Source organism: Neovison vison, chromosome 6 (genome assembly GCF_020171115.1).
Source record: "Neovison vison isolate M4711 chromosome 6, ASM_NN_V1, whole genome shotgun sequence".
Lineage (NCBI taxonomy): Eukaryota > Metazoa > Chordata > Mammalia > Carnivora > Mustelidae > Neogale > Neogale vison.
Window position 1 is genome coordinate 186,065,001 of NC_058096.1, and position 19,029 is coordinate 186,084,029.

Sequence of the window (19,029 nt, forward strand, 5' to 3'; positions counted from 1 at the left end):
CTCGAGGCCCTGCAGAACTCCTTCCTGGAAGACTCTGATTTGGGTCCTAACCATGGACTAAATTACACGGAGTGCCAGTGTTCAGTGGTGGGGATGGAGAAGGGCAGGCCGGGCACACGTCGACGACTGTCCGCTGTGAACTAGACCCACGGCCTAGTTGATGCTGAAACATCCTGGTAACTTATATTTTCCTTTTTGTGTCTCCATTTCACTTAATGATTTTCTATGTATTGTTGCAGACATCTCAACAGTGAGCATGCGCTGGACGATAGAAGTACAGCTCAATGTAGAGTACAAATGCAGGTTGTACAGCAGTTAGAGCTACAGGTAAAGCCACATTTATTTTTAATATTCCCTCAGTATTCCTCAAATTCCTCATTTCTGTAGTGTTCTGAAATGAGTTCCTGTGTACTCATTATTGAATGGAAGGTCCAAAACTGGTTGTTGTCCTTTTTCTTTTTCTCTTCGCTTTTCACTCTTCGGGGAAAGGTCACCTTTAGCTGCTCCTTGAGTGCTGCTGCTCAGGCGTTTCGAAGTTCTGTGCCTCTCTCTGTGTCTGCCTCCGACTGCCCGCTGCCTCTGTGAGCTTTCCGTCTCTCTCGCTCCCTCTCACTCCCCCTCCCTTGTGTCTTCTCCAAATGGAAAACGGTCTAAGTTAAAAAACTTAAAAACTTAGTCTGTTGTGAATGTAAGTCCCCTGGGGTGCCGATGTTGCTAACCTGGAGTTAGGGAGCCGTGCCAGGGAGAGAGGCTGAGAGAGAATGGGGGGCGGGGGGGGAAGCACACACGAGTGTCAGCAGCAAGTACACACACACACACACACACACACACGCACGCCTACACACACAGACACGTCCCCACGCACACACTTGACCGTGCTGCCGTAAGTTAACATAGAAGCTGCGTGTGGATTTCTTCCTCGTGTTGACTTGTCCCCTTCTCTCTCTGAGAACCAAGAGTTCAGTGCAGACATTTTTAAATATGCACTCAGATGCACATACATGCAAACATGTACTCAGATACATAATATACATATATATAGTATGTATACATATATCTTATATACATACGTATATATCTGTGTATGGAGATATGAAATCTTATATTTGGCAGTCCTTGGGGCCATGTTGAATGTGTTTTGTGACTATAGAAAATAAACTTCTGCCTCTTTTCCTGTGGCTCACAGTTGTGAGGAGGGATGGGGGGGCATTCTTTAATGTGGGTTCCACTTCCCGGTGTCACTTGTTGATGAACCACCATATTTTAACAATTTCGTTCTTGGTATAATTAATAGAAAATTAGTTTCTAAAAGTAAAAATTGGGTCAGAAATGGAGATTATTAAAATGTACAATTGCAAAAGCCTGACCCTGCAAAACCCCATTTATGCAACCGAGTTCCAAAATGCTTTTGAGTGCTTGATGACTCACTGTGGGTTCTTCCTCTGGCTGGTTTAGTGTAGGCAAGAGGTTAGCCGACTAGGGGAAATTAAAACAATGTTGTACATTATATTGTTACCAGCCATCGAAAAGCCTATTTTGTATGCAAGACAGCAATGCCCAGATATATGGAGAGCCCTAGGCTAAGTACAGAAGATAATTACATTTGGAATTTTACTGAGTTAAGTCATTTACAGCTTCAAATAGTTGCAGAGAAAAATCAGCCAAAACACACTTAAACTTTTTGTTGTGACTTTTCAGGATAGAAAGGATTTTTTTTAATTAGTTATCATCTTATAGGACAAATTACATTTTTTTAGTAAGATTGTCTCAAAAGTTATTTTCCTTAGCTAGTTAATATTTTTCCATTCAGACTACAGAGATGAACTTACTAGAACAGTAAGAGATTCATACAGGCAAAGGGCACATCATAAAATCCCCAAATTTTTACGTAAGTCTTTGGAAACATCTTTAAATTTAGCATGTTTCTTCAGAAGGAAAACAGTAGCGTTATTTATCTCCCCCCACCCCCTTCCCTGCCAAAGTTCACTTCAGACTGATGTGTAGTAAGCCCTTGAAAAACTGGTTTCAACAGAACAAACTTTATGACTCTTGCTACCTAAAATCTTTATGTATTGGTGATTATACAGCGATGCAAGTTCTTGCATTTATTTAGTTGATAAAATTAAATTCTCAACATTCAGTTAGAATAAAGTGTTTCACAGTGTCACGGTTTGCCCAAGTAGATGTCCCAGACTCCAGATTTGAGAGTGTGGGGCCGCTCTTCATTACTGAGGAACTGATTATTGACTTGACTCATTGCTCCTCACTCTCCCCAGAGAAGGAAAGGAGTCAGACCATCAGTAAGTCAAGTGATTCTCTCCTGGCAGTGTTAGTGTTGTTTTTTGGTGAGTGTGGCCTGGGAGCATTGCAGGCCGTTAGGAGGATTCTTTGATTATTTGTGGATTTTATTTATTCATGGATTTCCCTTCATCCTTCAGCCCTAAATCAAGCTAAAGGCAGGGTTTTCAACTTGTGATAGGGACCAGAGGAGACCATTCGGCCGGAAGTCAGCATGGGGTCGTTACCTACAATATTCCTCGTATTGTTTTTGTCTGAGAGTTTGCTTTCACGGAGGAAGGGCCAGGCTCATTCTGAAGGGTTTGGTGTCGTCAAGGCAGAGGGAGTTGCCGAAGTGAGCACACAATGCTTGTCAAGAACGGAGTTGCCAAACTGCAGGTTGGCAGCTCAGTCCTGAGAGCTAAGAAAGGTCCTTACATTTTGAATAGTGGGGCGGGGGGGCAGGGAGGGTTATCAAAAGAAGGATAAAGCATGTGAGATTCAGATGCCAGTGTCCATACCTAAGGCTGTATTGGAACATGACCACGCCCATTCCTTGACGCTTCATCTATGACCATGGCTGCTTCACCATTACAGTAGAAAAGTCAAGTCTTTGCACCGGAGTCACTTATGGCCTGCCAAGCTGAAAATATTTACTATCCGGCTGGCTGCTACAGAGGTTTGCCAAACAACCCCTGCTCCAGAGGTTTAAAAAAAAAAACCATTGACATCATTGTATATAATAGCAACTTGTTCTCTTAGGCTCCTTGCTATCTGAAGGTCTGTGAACCCCTTCTTCTCTCGTCCTTCTTTGCCTTGGTGTATAAAACCATTCTAGTCACCGCATTGGTCAGGTTTCCCCAACAGCGGTTTCATGTAACAAGTACTTGTCTACCTGGGGGATCATGGAAAAGCAGGCTGACAGCTATTCATTCATTCATTCATTCATTCATTCATCCATTTATCTTACCGATTCATTTAGCACACATCACCCAGAGCCTGTGACATAGCAGGAACCTCACTGAGGTCAGTAAAGGGTTGCGACTGTGAGCAAAATGGTTAAGGTTGCCTCCCTGGTTCTTACATTTTAGAGGAAAAACACAGGGTAGGTAAGTAATTTTCTAGTGGCACTGTCCCCTCCTTGGGTAGTGCTAGCTGATTCTGATGGGTTCTTGAAAACACTAGAAACACGCTCAAAAGAGAGTTTCACTGCTAGAGAGGGGTCAAATCTGATTTCACCCATTAGGGATTATTCAAGCAGATGAATTTAGTTGTTGGCAAACCCACGCCCTGAGCCAGAGCTGAGAGGTCAGGATTAGATGGAGAGCCTTTGGGCTGTAGATCTGGCACACTGTGGGACAGTCTGGGACAGGGTATACTTAGACCCACCAGCCATCCTACCTGTGGGCTTCCCCTTCCTCTCATGTCAGCATTTCCATGTTTATCCTGTCACATTTGCCATTTCTTGTACCCATGTCTGGAAATGTACTTTTTAATTGACTTAACAAACAGTCGCTATGCCCATAGGATCTGAGGTGTTGGGGAAACCAGGTCCCTGTAGTAGCCAAGAATACTTTGAAGAGGTGTTCTTATGCTTGAACAGCCTTTCTCTTATTTCCCCTTGGCATCATCCCCCCATTCCCTCCACAGCACACGGATGAATCACCTCCTCCATTCCTCCATTCGGATGCCCTGGGCATGACCAACCCCAAGGCTCCTTCTGTTTGCCCTTCAAGAAGGCATTCCCCAGAACAGGAATTACCTGAACCTCCCAAGTGTATTACAGAATTCCAATTCATTAACTTGAATCGGAAAAACATTTGCACAACTGAGCACTACAGAAAAGAGCCGTCAAAGTTAGAATCGTTCACCAAGGCTGTTCCCTGTATTGTTGGAGGAGCAGTCTTCCCCACCACCCAGACTCAACAGGCCTTTCTCTGTACAACAGTACTTAGACCTCTGGTGTTTCCGTCTGGAAGCAAAGTCACACTAGTGCCCCCTGTAGAAAAATAATCCCAGTAAGCTCCAGTTGGATCTTAACATCATAGATCAATGGAGGTTCATTATGTCTACCCTGGAATATCATTGCAGAAGGGTTCTATGGGAGAATTCTGCAGGGCTTCATCAGCCAGCATCAGACATGACCATTAGGAAGGAAAGCCACTTGAGGGCTGTCCATTTCTAGCCCCCCCGGATCTACATCCCAGAAACCCTCCCTCTGACCCAAAACAGAAGGTCCTTTTGTTTCTTACCTCTAATGAACCCCTCCTAAAGAATTGGGCGAAAAATAATTTTAATAACCATTGTTGGCCTCAGGGGATCCTGGCTCGAGAAATTTCCTTTCTTGGTGCTACCTATGCAATGCTATACTTGAATCACATGAAAAGCCTTCATGGTTCCAGTGTTGAGAGATAAGGCAACCCAAGGCAACCAGCCAGAAATCAAGATGATGGGCTACGGAGTCTGACTTAGGCCTATACTGTCAGCATTGAGTGTGAAATGCATTCGTATTGTTAATTTTGTGGGAAGCTACCACGATATATAATGCATGTTTTCCTAGCAGTGGACTCATTATGTGGAGCTTGTTAACAGAATGCTTAATTCACTTCTTGTGTTGCTCCCTGTTACTGGTCTCAGAGGGAAGAGGGGTCAAGAAGACATCCTAGTGGGCATTCTGAACCTTCCAGAATATTTCTAACCACATTTCACTGTTACGAAGACAGTTGTAATCTTTGACATTTTAGCAATGGATTCAATGGTGATTAACCCCATCTACTACCTGGAAGCCCACCCTTGTAGAGAATTTGTTTGCTTGCTTGTACATATACACACCTAACCTCAAGATAGATGGACACCATAGTAATCCTTTGGGCAAAGGACATGGCTTTTTGAGGTGAGGGCATGTATTTTAAGATTTTATCTCTTAGATGCTTTCTAGATCCAGATTCTTCTTTTTAGATTCTGCTTTTTAGATCCAGATTCTTCTGGATGCTGTGCAGACAAGAGGATAGGTTAGAACTGGAGGGGCGTGATGTTCCCACAACAACATGCATGGTCTTACATAGGTCATGAAATGTGCGCACATGCGTACACACACACACACACACACGAGACAGAGTTGCCGCAGACTCAGGATGCAGAAATAGGTTGAGATTAAGAATGGCCCACCCATATACCATGGGCAGGCTGGTAAGGAAGCACCTGAAGCTTCTTTCACACTCGAGCACCAGCCAGGGTGCCTAGAGGACTTACATGCATATGGACCTACTTACCTGGGCTCCTTAGGTGGGAAATGCTCCTGAACTGCCTAGCTGGTAAGCTGTGAGTGAGGCGGCATACCAGCTATCTTCGTGGCTAGGTTGATTCCATTTGGTTGATTCCATTCAGTTACCATTTATCAGCATCCTGTTGTATTCGGAGCACTGGATAGAGATAAGCAAGACAGCCTCTTCCTTCCCATGTGTGCGGCCTAGCAGGGAGGGAAGACTAGCCTGCCTCTCCACACCAGGCGGGGTTCATAAGAGGAAGCAAAGGAGGCATGGCAGGGCGGACTCGGGAAGGGGCAGGGGCAAGTACATTCCAGGCCAGGAGAGCCCAGGAAGCATTGGCCTTGATCGTAGTGTGAGGGAGGATAGAAGAAGGGATGTTCTTTCTTCATTCCATCTCTCTGGTCCTCAAGGAGCAGGGGGACCAGACTTAACAGTTGGCCTTCCTGGGACTTGGGATTTCCAGTTTCAAAACTGGGAAAGTACCTGGCAAAATGGAATGAATTGTTCACCGACATGATCACTTTGAATCCAGTGGCTTTGGAAGAGAGCGGTTTAATGCCCCCTGTTCTGTTTATAATTTATAAAGGGACTGGGAAGCCATTGAAAGGGTATTTAGTGAGTTTCTACTCTATGCAGAGGCCATGTGCTCAATGCTTCCTACCCCCGGTTTCACGGAATCCTCACAACCTCCCCGTGAGTAGATGCTTCCCGAATTCCTCAATTGTTAAGAGTCATTTTTTTTTAAGGTTTTATTTATTTATTTGACAGAGAGAGAGAGATCACAAGTAGGCAGAGAGAGAAGGAGAAGCAGGCTCCCCGCCAAGCAGAGAGCCTGATGTGGGGCTCGATCCCAGGACCCTGAGATCATGACCTGAGCTGAAAGCAGAGGCTTTAACCCACTGAGCCACCCAGGCGCCCCAAGAGTCATTTTTTTTAACGGAAAATAGAACTCTTGGGAATCAGACATCTAATGAACATGTGCCTTTCTTCTCCTGTGTAAAGGTGTTCCTAAGTCACCGAGGATGAGTTACTGGCCCTTTAAAGTGAAAGAAAGAATTCTCTGTGTCTCTCCTCTTCCAGATGAGGAAACTGGAGTGTAGAAGGTCTAATTCGGTTGTTCAAAGCCGATGGAGATATTGGGCAATGCTCAGGGGTCTAGCCCAGCCCGTGTAGCATGCGCCTCCTTTGGTGACGCTGCTGCCTTGCAGTTTTCACGCAGGGTCGTCCTGGTTCGCTGAGGGTCTGCGTCTGACACGCAGGCGTTGCGCACCACTGGTTTTACAACTACCAGACTGGGGAAGCCAAGCCTTTCTCTGCCTCTTAGCGCTCCCTCCTCAGCAACCCATGGCAGCCAGGCAGGGCTGCAACTCGGTGACACAGGAATCCCTTGGACGTTTTCTAAATCATCCACAGCAGGAACTGTAAGCTCCAAGAAAACATCAGCAGGGCGAAAAGTGCACACGTTTCAATAGCAGAGAGGGACATTAAGCCTAACACAGATCAATTACTGCGGGAACTTCACGTGTGATTACTCTGCCATTAGCGGTGCTGTTGGTAATCACACCAGCTTCCTGGACTTCTGCAAATATATTCTCTGTAACATGTCCCACTTTGGGCCTAACCCCAGCAAAGGCGACACTCGGGACGGTTCTTCCCAGCAGCAGTCCGCCCCCGGAGCCTCCCGACTCTCCCTGAGTCAGCTCAGAGCATGTGGGGAAGACGGCCTGACGGCATCATCGCTGCCTAGTGTCACTGCTTTGGGACTAGAGCCAAGAAAAAGAAGAGGGGGTCTCTGGGTTTCTCACTTCGACGTCCCTCTTTGAAAACCAAGACACTTATTTTTCATAATTTAAAATCCTGCTTAACTCTGGGAGCATTAGAATTCCTAGACTATGACTGAGTATTAGTGTGCGTCTGCTTTAAATGTCAAGAGAGTCTTTAATAATAACACGTAAGGAATGTTGAGACGGTGACAGAATACAATAAAAGTAGGGAAATTCTTCCATTGGGGTGAAATGAACCATAGGTTGCCTACCACCTGAGAGCCGCAGTTGTGTGAAAGAAATCATTTCCAAGTTTTCACTGGCACTGAGCTGGGAAGGCATGTGAATGACCAGAGTTTGATAAGTGGGTCAAAAAGAACCCTTTGGTAAATACTCCAGTTAGGTAGAAGAATTTCATCGCCCCTCCTTCCAAATCGCGGTTTGTTTTTTTTCTTGTTTTTCTTTCGATCATACGTACTTTAGAGACCCATGAAACGGGTGTGCATCTGCCTCTATCAGTTGCGTTTGGGTCCTCACCATATATAAAATGAGACAGCTGCTGTGAAGACTTATTCAGTCAATGGCAGAGTCTTGATTCCCAAAACCAACGCATTAAACCTAGACACGTGGGATCCTTATTAAAATGTTTACTCCCACATCCCCTCACTTGGCATGTTGGGCTTATTAGCGAGCTTAGGAGATACCCAGGTCAATTAAATTGGGGACTGTCATTGTCTGGGAATACTCCTGGCTTACCTGCCCCTCCATGGGGGGCCTGCTGAAGCTCCGTATCTCCCCCTGCCTTGGAGGTTCTGCGGCGGTGGTTCAGCATGGGGGGGTGGGAGGAGTGGGAAACATCTGTGTTTTCAGTTCGCGTCCCAGGCGGTTCTAACAGTCACACCAGAGAGGGAAATTCTGACCAGACGTCCCGCAACTAGAATTCTAGTCTTACTTCTGCCCCTTCCCAGCTCCGCAATCTTAGGTGAGTTCACCCTTGCAGCCTCAGTTTCCCCAACTGTGAAACACAAGAGTAGAAAAAGAGGATTTGAAGTAGCCATTCTTCTCATCCGTCCTCAGTAATTCAAACATTTCTACGCATCCAGAATCCTTCATTTATTTCAGATTCTGTTTCTCACAAGTGAGAACCGCCAAATTGGGCTTAAAATGATTAGTCCTCCAGACAACATATAAAGTGATTATGTTAAATGAACCTAAAACCGTGTTCCCTTTTCTCTGCTAAAAGAATGAGTTTAATCTCCTCAGTTTTTATCTTTGAAAATGTTGAATGGAGCTCCTTGCCGTTGGCGGTCATCAGTGTGTCCAGAGCGATACACAGGATACACGGTTCCCGCCTTTCACACCCCAGACGGGCTAAAACCTAATTTGAGGCCATGGTTAATAGAAGAGGGGATGACCTATATCAGCCAAGGGGAGAAAAACCATTTGCCTAGGATGAGGGAAAAGAGACCACGAGCACCAAGGAAATCAGTCCATAAGCAATGGGCTTCATCTCTCCTACGATTTCTATTCCATTCTTCAACACATCAAAATTCTCTCCCCAGCTAGGCCCGCTGCACGCTCCACTGAACTCCTGTCCCATGGACCTGGGTTCCAAGCACAAATTCAACCAGCTGAAGTCCAAATAGACTAGACTGATGTAACTTTCCTTTAAAGAAAGTTAGATATTTCTGAGCATCCGTGAAGCACCAGGCTCTATGCTAAACTTGTTATGTGAAGAACTTATCTAATCCTCAAAACAACTCTTCAGCGTTCAGAGATTATTATTCCATATTTAGAAGAAGAAACTAAATACTTGAAAAGGTTACATAATGTGCTCAGAGTTGCAGAGCCAGAATTTGAATGTAGCATAGTGTGATTTCAGTGCCTACGACCTTCATCCGTTTTCACTCTGCTGTCTCCCTCCAGAGTTGGAGAACAACCTGCTAATAAACAAATATTGTACAAGCAGGTCCCCTCAGTGTGGGGCCCGTTGGCATTCCTTTCATACCAGATACCCCTCCTGTATCCACCAGGAAAGCTTTTAGTAATTTCTGATAGCACAACATAAAAAATTGTTTTAATTTGACAACGCAAATTTTTACTTGATCTTTGGAGTACATTTCTCATCCTTTGCTTTGCTTTGCATGCAATTCAGTTTGTGACGGAATGCTGGAATATATACCTACTAATATTAAATGTTTGTATTGTCCTATTAAAATAATGAAAGGATGCCATGAAAAGGGATAGGGATGCTTAGCTCATGGAATGATGGCAGAAAAAGTAATAATGAGTGCAAAAGCTTTTTGAAGGGCCACTGAATATTAAAAATGCAAGACAGCCCCAGTAGAGAGGGGATGTGGTTTCAGTATGTATAAAAGATAAGCCTTTTTGCCTAAAACAAGAAAAAGTGAATTTGGCAGGTGAGGTTTTTTTTTTTTTAATTGTTAAAAGGGTTTGTTAGAGTTAGAGCTGTAACTGATATTAAAAATCCAGAACCCATCCAAGAATATATTACACTGATCAAACAAAAACAGAAACTTGGAATTTTGCCTTTTTTTTCTGTAACCTTGCCCATCTTTTATTACAGAGCCAGGCTGGTAGAATTAAGTGTGAGGCAAAATAAGGAACCTGGGTAATTCTCAAAGTGAACAGTGAATTTTACATTAATATTCTCATGGAGAAGTGAGAGAATGTCTCCATGGCAGTGACCTCCAGGGTTTATGGATGTGTCTTTGTGTACAAACTCTATATATGTATTTGCGACATTGTGTTATTATATTTGACCAGTAAAATGTCAGCATCATAGACATCTGGAAGAACATAGGGGTGATGGTTCCTTCTGATGCTGGGAATTTGGATTTCCTTCTCCTTGGTCTTGGTTAATTGCTACATCAACAGTGTTTACCCCCAAATTAAGTCACAATTAATATTCATCAGACTCTTAAGTAAATATCACCTCTCACCCTTTAATCTGTAATGTTCAGTACAGCAGGCTACTTGTTTTTTAAAAAGAATAATAGATATGCCTTCGTTCCTTCTGCCTCATGATAACTTTCAAGACAAAGCATTTTTTCGAATTCTAAGAATATTTTGGTTCTAACATCTAAAAACTTAAAACACAGTAAAAGAAAAAAAAAAGGCAAAAAAAAAAAAAACCCAAAACCGAATAACTACAGAAATACAAATAGGCGTAGAAGAATGCCACTGTGAACATTTTAATTGTTTTAACTGAGCCACTTTGGAAAACTAAATTCCTTTGGCATTATGTGTTCAGAGCATCTTTGAGTTTGGCTGTTCAATAACTTACTAAAGCACAGAAGATGAATAACGTAAAGTGGCTCCTAATATGGTATCATTTTCATTTCCTGTTTGTTGAAAGATAAATGCTAACACTGTAAGGCTTTTTTTCTTCTTCTTAATTTATTCCTCCCTGCACCACAAGGGAATAAAAAGGAAAAAAAAAAAATCAAATGTGATACGGCTTGAGACTGAGTCATCCAGCCAGGATAAGCCCAGAGCCTTTTTTTCCCTTGCTTTCATACCTTTTCCCTTTCCTCTGCCTTTCCCCAAATGCTGAAACACCCCTTTTCCCTTAGAAAACACCTTTATTTTAAAATGTCCTGTTTGACTTTTATTTTGGAATAATTCAGCCTAGGAAAAATTCATATTTCCTTTTTCTTTTTTTAAATTTTTTTCCTTTTTAAGATTTTATTTTTGGGGCAGTCAGTTGAGCCTCTAACCTCGGATTTGGCTCAGGTCATGATCTCAGGGTCATGGGATGGAGCCTTGAGTCAGTCTCCACGCTCAGCATGGAGTCTGCTTGAGATTCTCTCCTCCCTTCCTCTCTGCCCCTCCCCCTGTTCACGTTCTCTCCCTCTCTAAAATAAATAAACAAACAAATAAATAAAAAAAAATTTTTTTTTAAAGAAGATTCTGTTTACGCAATCTGTACACCCCACATGGGGCTCGAATTCGCAAACCCTGAACTCTTCACACGCTCTGTGAACTGAGTCAGCCAAGTGCCCCCAAAACTTGGTATATCAAAGAGTTAAGGTTAATTATATGACATAGAAGAAATGAGTCCTTCCCCAGTTCAAAGGCATTAATTTGGACAAATGGTATATAAAAGCACTACTCTAAAAAAAAAAAAAAATGTGCTACTCTAAGACTCTGTCTCTCTCTTGCTTTTCTCACTCGCTTTCTCTTTGTCACTCACTCATTCATTAATCTCTTCCATATTTTACCCAAATTTCACAGCTCTTCTCCTAACTATACCTTTATCTTTTAGAGATCTACTTCCTACTTACCTTACAGAGGTAATTATTATCATGTCTGGTATTTTCGCCGTAAGTGTCTTTGCTCTAGACCTCTCTGCCACAGTCATTTACACCACAGAACTAATTGTCCTTAGGCAATTTTGCCCTAAGAAATTAAAAATAAATAATAATAACTGGTTGACATTTTGGTTTGACAGTTTGGTTTCATTTCTTCACTGACAAAGTACTTCCATGTTTGTATTCTATAAATCGTAGCCCTCATAATGTTGTACACGGTGGCCCAGATTTTCCAATCCACATGTCCTGTAGAACTTTGGAATGTCTCTCCCCGAGCATGAGACCCTATGTCAAGAACAAGCAACCATGTAGAAGGCCTTCACGGCGCCATACAGAGCTCAGTTACAAACATGGATTCTGGTATTTGGAAACGGGTATCTCTCCTTAATGACAGAAGGAATTGTATCGGTAAAGGAAAAAGTGCGGGGCTGAATGGGAATGAATGAGAACAATCAGAAAATGTATGATTCTGTGAATTATTGGAAGATAAGTGAAGTGCTTCGATACAATTCACAAAATAAAACCCGTTACTTGTGCTGGATTGCTGTCAGTCTGCACTGTACACTTTGGAATGGATTCAAATGTTTTATATGGAGAAGCCGTTTCATTTTGTTATTCATTTTTTCTGTTTCATTTTGTCCTTTTTCGGGAACATCCTGCTCTCATTTGTCATGATCCTATCTTTTATGGTGAAATTGTCCTATGGCCAATTAGTTGTGTGGCAAAGATGCTTACGGCGAAACCACCTATAATCAATTATTCTGCATCCCCTGTGCCCAGCTGCCCTTGAATTATCAAAAATACCATCATGATAAACAGTTCAGGGCAAGCAAAAAAGGAGCATCTAGTAGTATTTTGAGTGCAATCATGTACATTGGGTTAGAAACTTGTGTTTCTCCAGAAGGTAATTTTTTGTACAGTGAGATGACTTCCAGTTTTTGTTAAGAAGAGACTGGCACATAGCAGGCACTCACATACTGAATACATGAATGATGAGGCTTAATTCTACATTCACTCGGAGAGGAGACCTGGTCAGCCCTTGTCCTTGTGCCTGCCCTACCAGTATTGTTCAGCCGCACTGTGCTTAGCTACGCCTACCTGTTAAGAAGGATGAAGTTAATTCTGCACAACTGCATCCGTGCATCTAAGAGCTCTTCCCCAACCACAAAAGATGGATTTTACGAGGGTTAGCCACCTCACTCGCTTTCCTTTGGCTCGTTCGTGAATAAGATTGGTTAATAGGCATGATTCACATTTCTGTCTTTTAGCTGTCTGTGTTCTATGGGACTCCTTGGTGCCAGCAGGCCTAGAACTTCCCAGTTAAAAGCTCATGCGTCTTGTGTTGAGAAATCTCACACCGACACCTCCAGTTGCTTCGAGCTTGGCAATGGTTGTGTACATTTCAGAACGATGAAGCAATGAGAAAGATTTTTGTCATGTGCCGTGGTGCTGTAGTTTAATTTGGAATATGTATCCTTTCGGATGTTAAAATAGTAATGCATCTGTATTCAAAGAAATAACAGAGCATTTCCTTCCCACCAGCTTGCAAAAGACAAAGAGCGTCTGCAAGCCATGATGACCCATCTGCACGTGAAGTCTACGGAACCCAAAGCCGCCCCTCAACCCGTAAGTACCGAGCTCTCCGCCCAGGACAGAAACCCCACAGTATGTATTCGCTGTTTCCCACCCCGAGCAACGGAGGCCAGACGGTGTACTCCGGCAGCTGTTTGAATCAAAGGACTTAAGTTCAGTTGACTGTTTCTGGGTACCTTGGAGGAAGAGGGCGGAGTGCAGGGTGTTTAAGAAGGTGGAGGATGATTCAGATCCTGGGCCATGGGGCCCAGCAACTAGCTCTTCGGACAGATGGCTGGTGCCCTAGCAGGGTAGGACAGTAGAGGACGACTGGTCGCTGGGAGCGCGTGGAAGCCTTTCTAAACGGTGGGAATGCAGAACAAAGACCGGCAGACCACAGAGTCCAGAGAAAAAGGCACTTCAGCCTGGGTTAGCTGAGGCATAGCGGGTATGAGAAAGGGAGTGAGGGCTAGTCCGGTGTTAAGTGTAACAGAGGAAAGAAACAAAACACACTCTCGGAATAATTGGAGGCTAAAATTATGGAGGGCATCCAATGGTTACTAGAGAATTAAAAGTGAATATTACTCTTTTGCAGTTAGGAGACCAAACACGGTATGCTGCAATTACATTTAACTTTTAGGAATCTCCTGCTTCTTGCCTTGTTCCCTTTTCCTTAACCTTGAAGAGTGCCATCCAAGCACAAACCGTTATTATCAAAGCAGAAGGATGGTTTCTAAACCCCAAATCCTGTCTTGGGCCTCATTCCTTGCTATAAATTGATCGCTTTAACAGTTGTATTTCTCATATACTTATATTTCTAAAAATCTCTTAGTAGCTTCCACTGATTATTCAACATGGAGAGAGTGCTGTGCTTCTTGATTTTTAAGATTTGTAAAATTTAAAGGTACACTGCCTTTATTTGATTTTGCTTGGAGTCACTGTGTGAAAATTAATTGAGCGTTGACGATCTATAGTTAGTACCAGCAATTTTAATCAATACGCAATGATGCGGCGTAATGGCAAAGTATTGGTTTATCTGTTTTGACTGATTTTTTTCTATAAATAAAGCAAACATACACCCATATATGTATGATTTATGGTGATAGAAATAAAACGGAGTCAGACTATTAACCCAGCAAATATGGTAGCCTGCCAAGATGCAGTTGGCAGACAAAATTAATGTCTGAAACAGAACACATTACTGAGATATAGGACATAAAATCATTAAACACTTTGTGCATCCATTTCTACTAGGAAAGAGCCCCTGGTTTCCATGTGTTTTGCAGCAAGTGGCTACAGGACTAATGTGTAGGCTACCAAAAAGAAGGGGAAACAGAAACTGAGGTCATTCCGTGTTGTGGGTTCGGTAGTCAGCTCTGCTATCTGGCTGCCCTCATCAGCCCCTCCTTTTAAGGAGGGTCCTTGGGACTAATGGGAGCCCAGTTAAGGCAAGTTGGTAAGATCCGGAAATGACTTGATGGAGTTCTTCAGTGGGCACAGCCAGTTGCAAAGGGCATCAATTGCCTTCTGAACTCTCTTCATGTTGCTTTTGTTGGAGATTCTCCCCCACCCCAGGATGAAGGTTTGAGTCTTTAAACCAGTAATAAGGGGGAGAGTGAGATTATCTCCTCCTTCCTCCGTGGATTAAAAGCAGTGACAGAACAATGTTTAGACTCCAGATATTAGGATGGACTCACGTTGTGTGATGGGGCTCCTTGGATAGAAGGAGGAGAGATAAAAGTGGGGAAGGAGTTGTGAAACCCCAAGGGGCAGTCAGTGAGTGATGGGGCTGGGTGTTGGCAGAGAGCGCCCTGCAGGTAAGCCTGCATAGGCCAGGAAAAGAAAGGACTGTTGGGAATCTCCATAAGGACCAGTGGGAAGGAGCCAGTAAACAGGGAAAAGCAATCCCGGGGGAAATGCACAGGGAAGGAAGGTTTGTCTTGATTAGTATTTAAAAAAAAAAAAAAATGTTTTACATTCTAGAAAATTATAACTTTGAAGGGGACCTCCTACTAAATTTATTTTTAACTGTTCTATTGAAAATTCTCTACCACTAGTCAACATTATCTCTTAGTAGCTCAGCACAGTATTTCTTTATTAAAAGAAATAGGCACGAATATTTTTGACTGAAAAATTAATAGCTTTTGAATTCATACACAGCAGGTTTTCTTTTGCAAAGAAGTCCAATATCGCTGCACAGCACTTCTATAACCATTTATTTAGTGTCCAAGTCAAACCTTTGACAGTTAGAGCAGCGCTACAAGCCAATATAAAGAACTCCAAGATGTAAACCAACAATAGGCCGTCTGTGTGAGGTTTGCCATTGTCAAATACATAGATTGTTTGGATTAGTTTATGTAAATGTACTGTTGTATTACCCTTTGGAAAAAAAAAGATCACATTTGTGTATGAAAAGTGGTTCCCTTCACAGGCAGCATTATAAATTCCTTATCCTTTAACTTACATGTAAGAAGTAAAAATTGGTGCCTGACAAGCAGATATTGCGTGACACTCTGTTGCCAGAGTGAACCTGCCTTCTTTTCATTTATTGGAAAATAGAAAATTTTATTATAGATACCATCTTATAAATCAGGAATTATTAAAATACGTATAGGTGAGGCATTGGGAAATTAATTATAAAAGGTAGACGTGTAGTGTCTTGCATAAATTTTTACTTTCCTTGCCCAAAAAGGGGGAAAATAAAAAGGCACACACATTGAGCAGACCCATGAGTCTTTCAACTTGAGGGATACAGAGCTATCTGATGATCATTTCTAAGGTGCCCACGATTCCTTTTTTGCCTGTAATTAATTTATTCCACCTTAAATAATGGAATGCACAGTATGTCCTTCTAGAATCTTTGATTTGAAATAAGCAGTCAACCAGAATTCAAATCTAACCATAGATGGGGACTTTCATGTTACAGCCTTGCCAGTAAGTTGATGATGTTTTTTTCTTTTTTCCATTTCTGTTTAAAAGGAACTTCATGTTTATTTTAAAATTCTTAGTCACTAAGTGATAGAATGCTTTGCTGTAAACGTTGCTTTTCACTAAATGCCATTTGGGTGGTAAGTGTCATTTGTTGTCTCCAGTCATCCAACCAGTCCCTCTTTCATTGCATCAGAGAAACTGCCAAAACCTTCTCGGACTGTCCTTAGATCAGCTCACAGTCGCATTCCCTGGACCCTGTTGTGGGACTCGTCTTCCCATGTGGGTCGTTGGGGGATACGCTCACCTCAGGACAGTCCTGAGTTTCTAGATGGAGCTTTAAGCTCAACCCGCACAGGGACGTGCATCGGCGAGCCTTCCTGTCCTCCAGACACCTTCAACAGCTCCTCTGCCCACTTGCCATAAACGTCTTCACACCCAAGAAAACCTTTCCTTTTGGAATTACACCCAGGACGCAACACGGCACAGTATTTCTGGAAAGGCAATCCCTGTGTTTCATGTCAAGGTGTTTTATCATCAAGTATTTATGAAGGATGCTGCTAAAAACACAGAGCAGTAAAACAAGAGAGCCCCACCCCGCCCCCGAGGTGCTAGAATCTGGTGGGACACACACTCACGGCGTGGATCGTGCCGTGCGTCCGTGGAACCGCCGATGTGCGGCGGGTGTTCCGGGAGACGTGCTGTGCCAGAGGAACGGGAAGAAAGGGAAAGGAGTCAGATCTGTGAATCTTTCCTTGGGTTCAGAGGATGCACTTGCGTCCATGTGTCTCTGAGGAAGCCATGTCACAAGGAGGCAAAGGACCAGCCAGCATCAGATAAAATAGGCTTTCCGTTTTTTTAATTTATTTCACTTATAAGCTTCTGATTTTCTGAACCCTGGGCCCTGGATGGAAAAGGATGTGTCAGAGTTTCCCAGAGCAGCTGTATATTCTAGCTCTTGGGTATGGACAATGAGAAAAGCCTTTTTTTTTTTTTAATTTATCTGACACAGAGAGAGAGAGCGAGAAAAGGGGAACACCAGCAGGGGGAGTGGGAGAGGGAGAACAGGGTTCCCCTGGAGCAAGGTGCCCTGGGATCATGACCTGAGCCAAAGGTAGATGCTTAAGGACTGAGCCACACAGGGGCCCCCCCCTTTTTAAATTTTATTTATTAGAGAGCATGAGAGGGTCAGGGGGAGAAGCCAACTCCCCACTGAGCAGGGAACCTGAAGTGGAATTCTATCCCAAAACCCTGGGATCATGACCTGAGACTAAAGCAGTCTCTTAACCAACTGAACCACCCAAGTGCCCCAAGGGAAAAGTCTTTCTTGGCATATATTGAGAAGGGCCAAATTTGCTTTGAGTTTAAAAGATCCTTCTCTTTTCCATGGGAAGAGAAGCATAAAAATCAGACCAGAGTAAACTCTCCTAATGAGACAGACGGATATTCTTTTGTTCCAGACTCGGTAACATTCTCAAAGTAAACACCAAAGCGTACTGCTTTGGGGTTTGTGTCTCCATGCTTGCTCCGTGGAGAATTTGCCAAGCTGTCTCCTTGGGTGGGGGGGAAGCGTAACTCAGAAGGCAAAACAACAACAACAAAAAGAAGCATGTCTGTGTTAGGGCTTTATTAAGTTGTAAAGGGTTTTTTAAGAAGACTTCCTCATCATGTCAGGAAAATCCCATAAATCGTATGTTATAATCCCAGAGGACGGGAGAGGTGCAGGCCTGGCTTCAGGGTACTCCTGCGCACCAGAAACCTCTCCTGATCCTGGAAAAACCACATTCCTTCAGATTTGGTGGGCAAGTAATTATAGTGTAGGTAGTATATCCTCCTTTATGAAAATGTTATAAAACACTTACAGGAACTTGGATATTTGAAGCAAGATGCAGTATTACATTTTCCTTCTTACACATTCTCTTTTCCTCCAACCATAGCAATTAGGACTGTTTTTGAAATAGTTTTTAGCTACTATAAAAACAAAGTGCCCCCCCCAAAGGGGTCTTTTAACTCTTAAAGCAATGGCTGATCCTTTGGGCTGCTTGCAGCCTTGCTCTAGGCCTAGAGAAACAGTATTAGGCAGTCATAAAAGATTCTCTAGCACAGCACACACAAGCTGTTTTTCTGTGCTGTTTCTCATGAAGCCCCCCTCCTTCTCTCCCCCCTGCACACATCCCCGACCCCCCACTTTCTCATTCACTGCCCTATGGCAGCGCCTGGCCCAGGGCAGGCGCAGGGCAGTCCCAGGGCCAGGCTCGAGGAGGACCAAACCACAGCCTCCCCCTGCCCCGGCCCAGGCTCCCCGCGGATGTCCCTCCCCAAGGACGTGGCCGTAGGAAGGCCGGCCGTCTCCGAACGCCAGCGAGTGGCGTCTAGCAACTGTGTGCCGTTCACGCAGGCCTGGAGCCCGCTTAGGGCCGTCCCACCAGGAGCAGAAAAACGAGTTCTGTGAGCCTCAAAGTCCCTACTAAGCAGCTAGGTGCCCCGGTGTTTGGGTTTCAGGTTTGTCTTTTGTTCTCAGAATCTGTTTTCATATGAGGCAAGAGCGCAAACAAAAATAAAAAGGCGTTCTTGTGGGAATACTTACGACAAGTCTGTTTCTGTCCGGGGTTTACATCAGCGCTTTGTTTATTTTTTAAAAATGTGAGTGACTCATCATCTTTAAAAGAAGAGAGGAGGTTTCTGTTTAAAAACTGGAGATTAATCTTTTAGAAAAGGGCTCAGCAGAGTATCAGGCAGCTGACAGAGTCCCGGTAGTCGGGACGGGCACGGTTCCCACGACAGGCCTTCTGGAAGTGAGCAGGGGGGAACGCCGGTGGTTAAGAGCTCATAGAGATTTAAAAAAGAAAAACCCTACACGGGATCTCAAGTGACAGAAGAGTTTAA

General features: G+C 43.5%; 1 protein-coding gene across 12 annotated transcripts in view; it reads left to right on the top strand.

Moving 5' to 3' along the window:
• Nucleotides 1-19,029, top strand: part of FOXP1 (forkhead box P1) — a 499,038-nt gene that overhangs the window by 453,933 nt on the left and 26,076 nt on the right. For all 12 annotated transcript variants that reach the window (XM_044253165.1, XM_044253170.1, XM_044253168.1 and 9 more), the window contains 2 exons: nucleotides 240-327; nucleotides 13,186-13,269. In XM_044253165.1, the coding sequence (XP_044109100.1) occupies nucleotides 240-327; nucleotides 13,186-13,269 (172 nt within the window). The remainder of the gene's footprint in view (nucleotides 1-239; nucleotides 328-13,185; nucleotides 13,270-19,029) is intronic.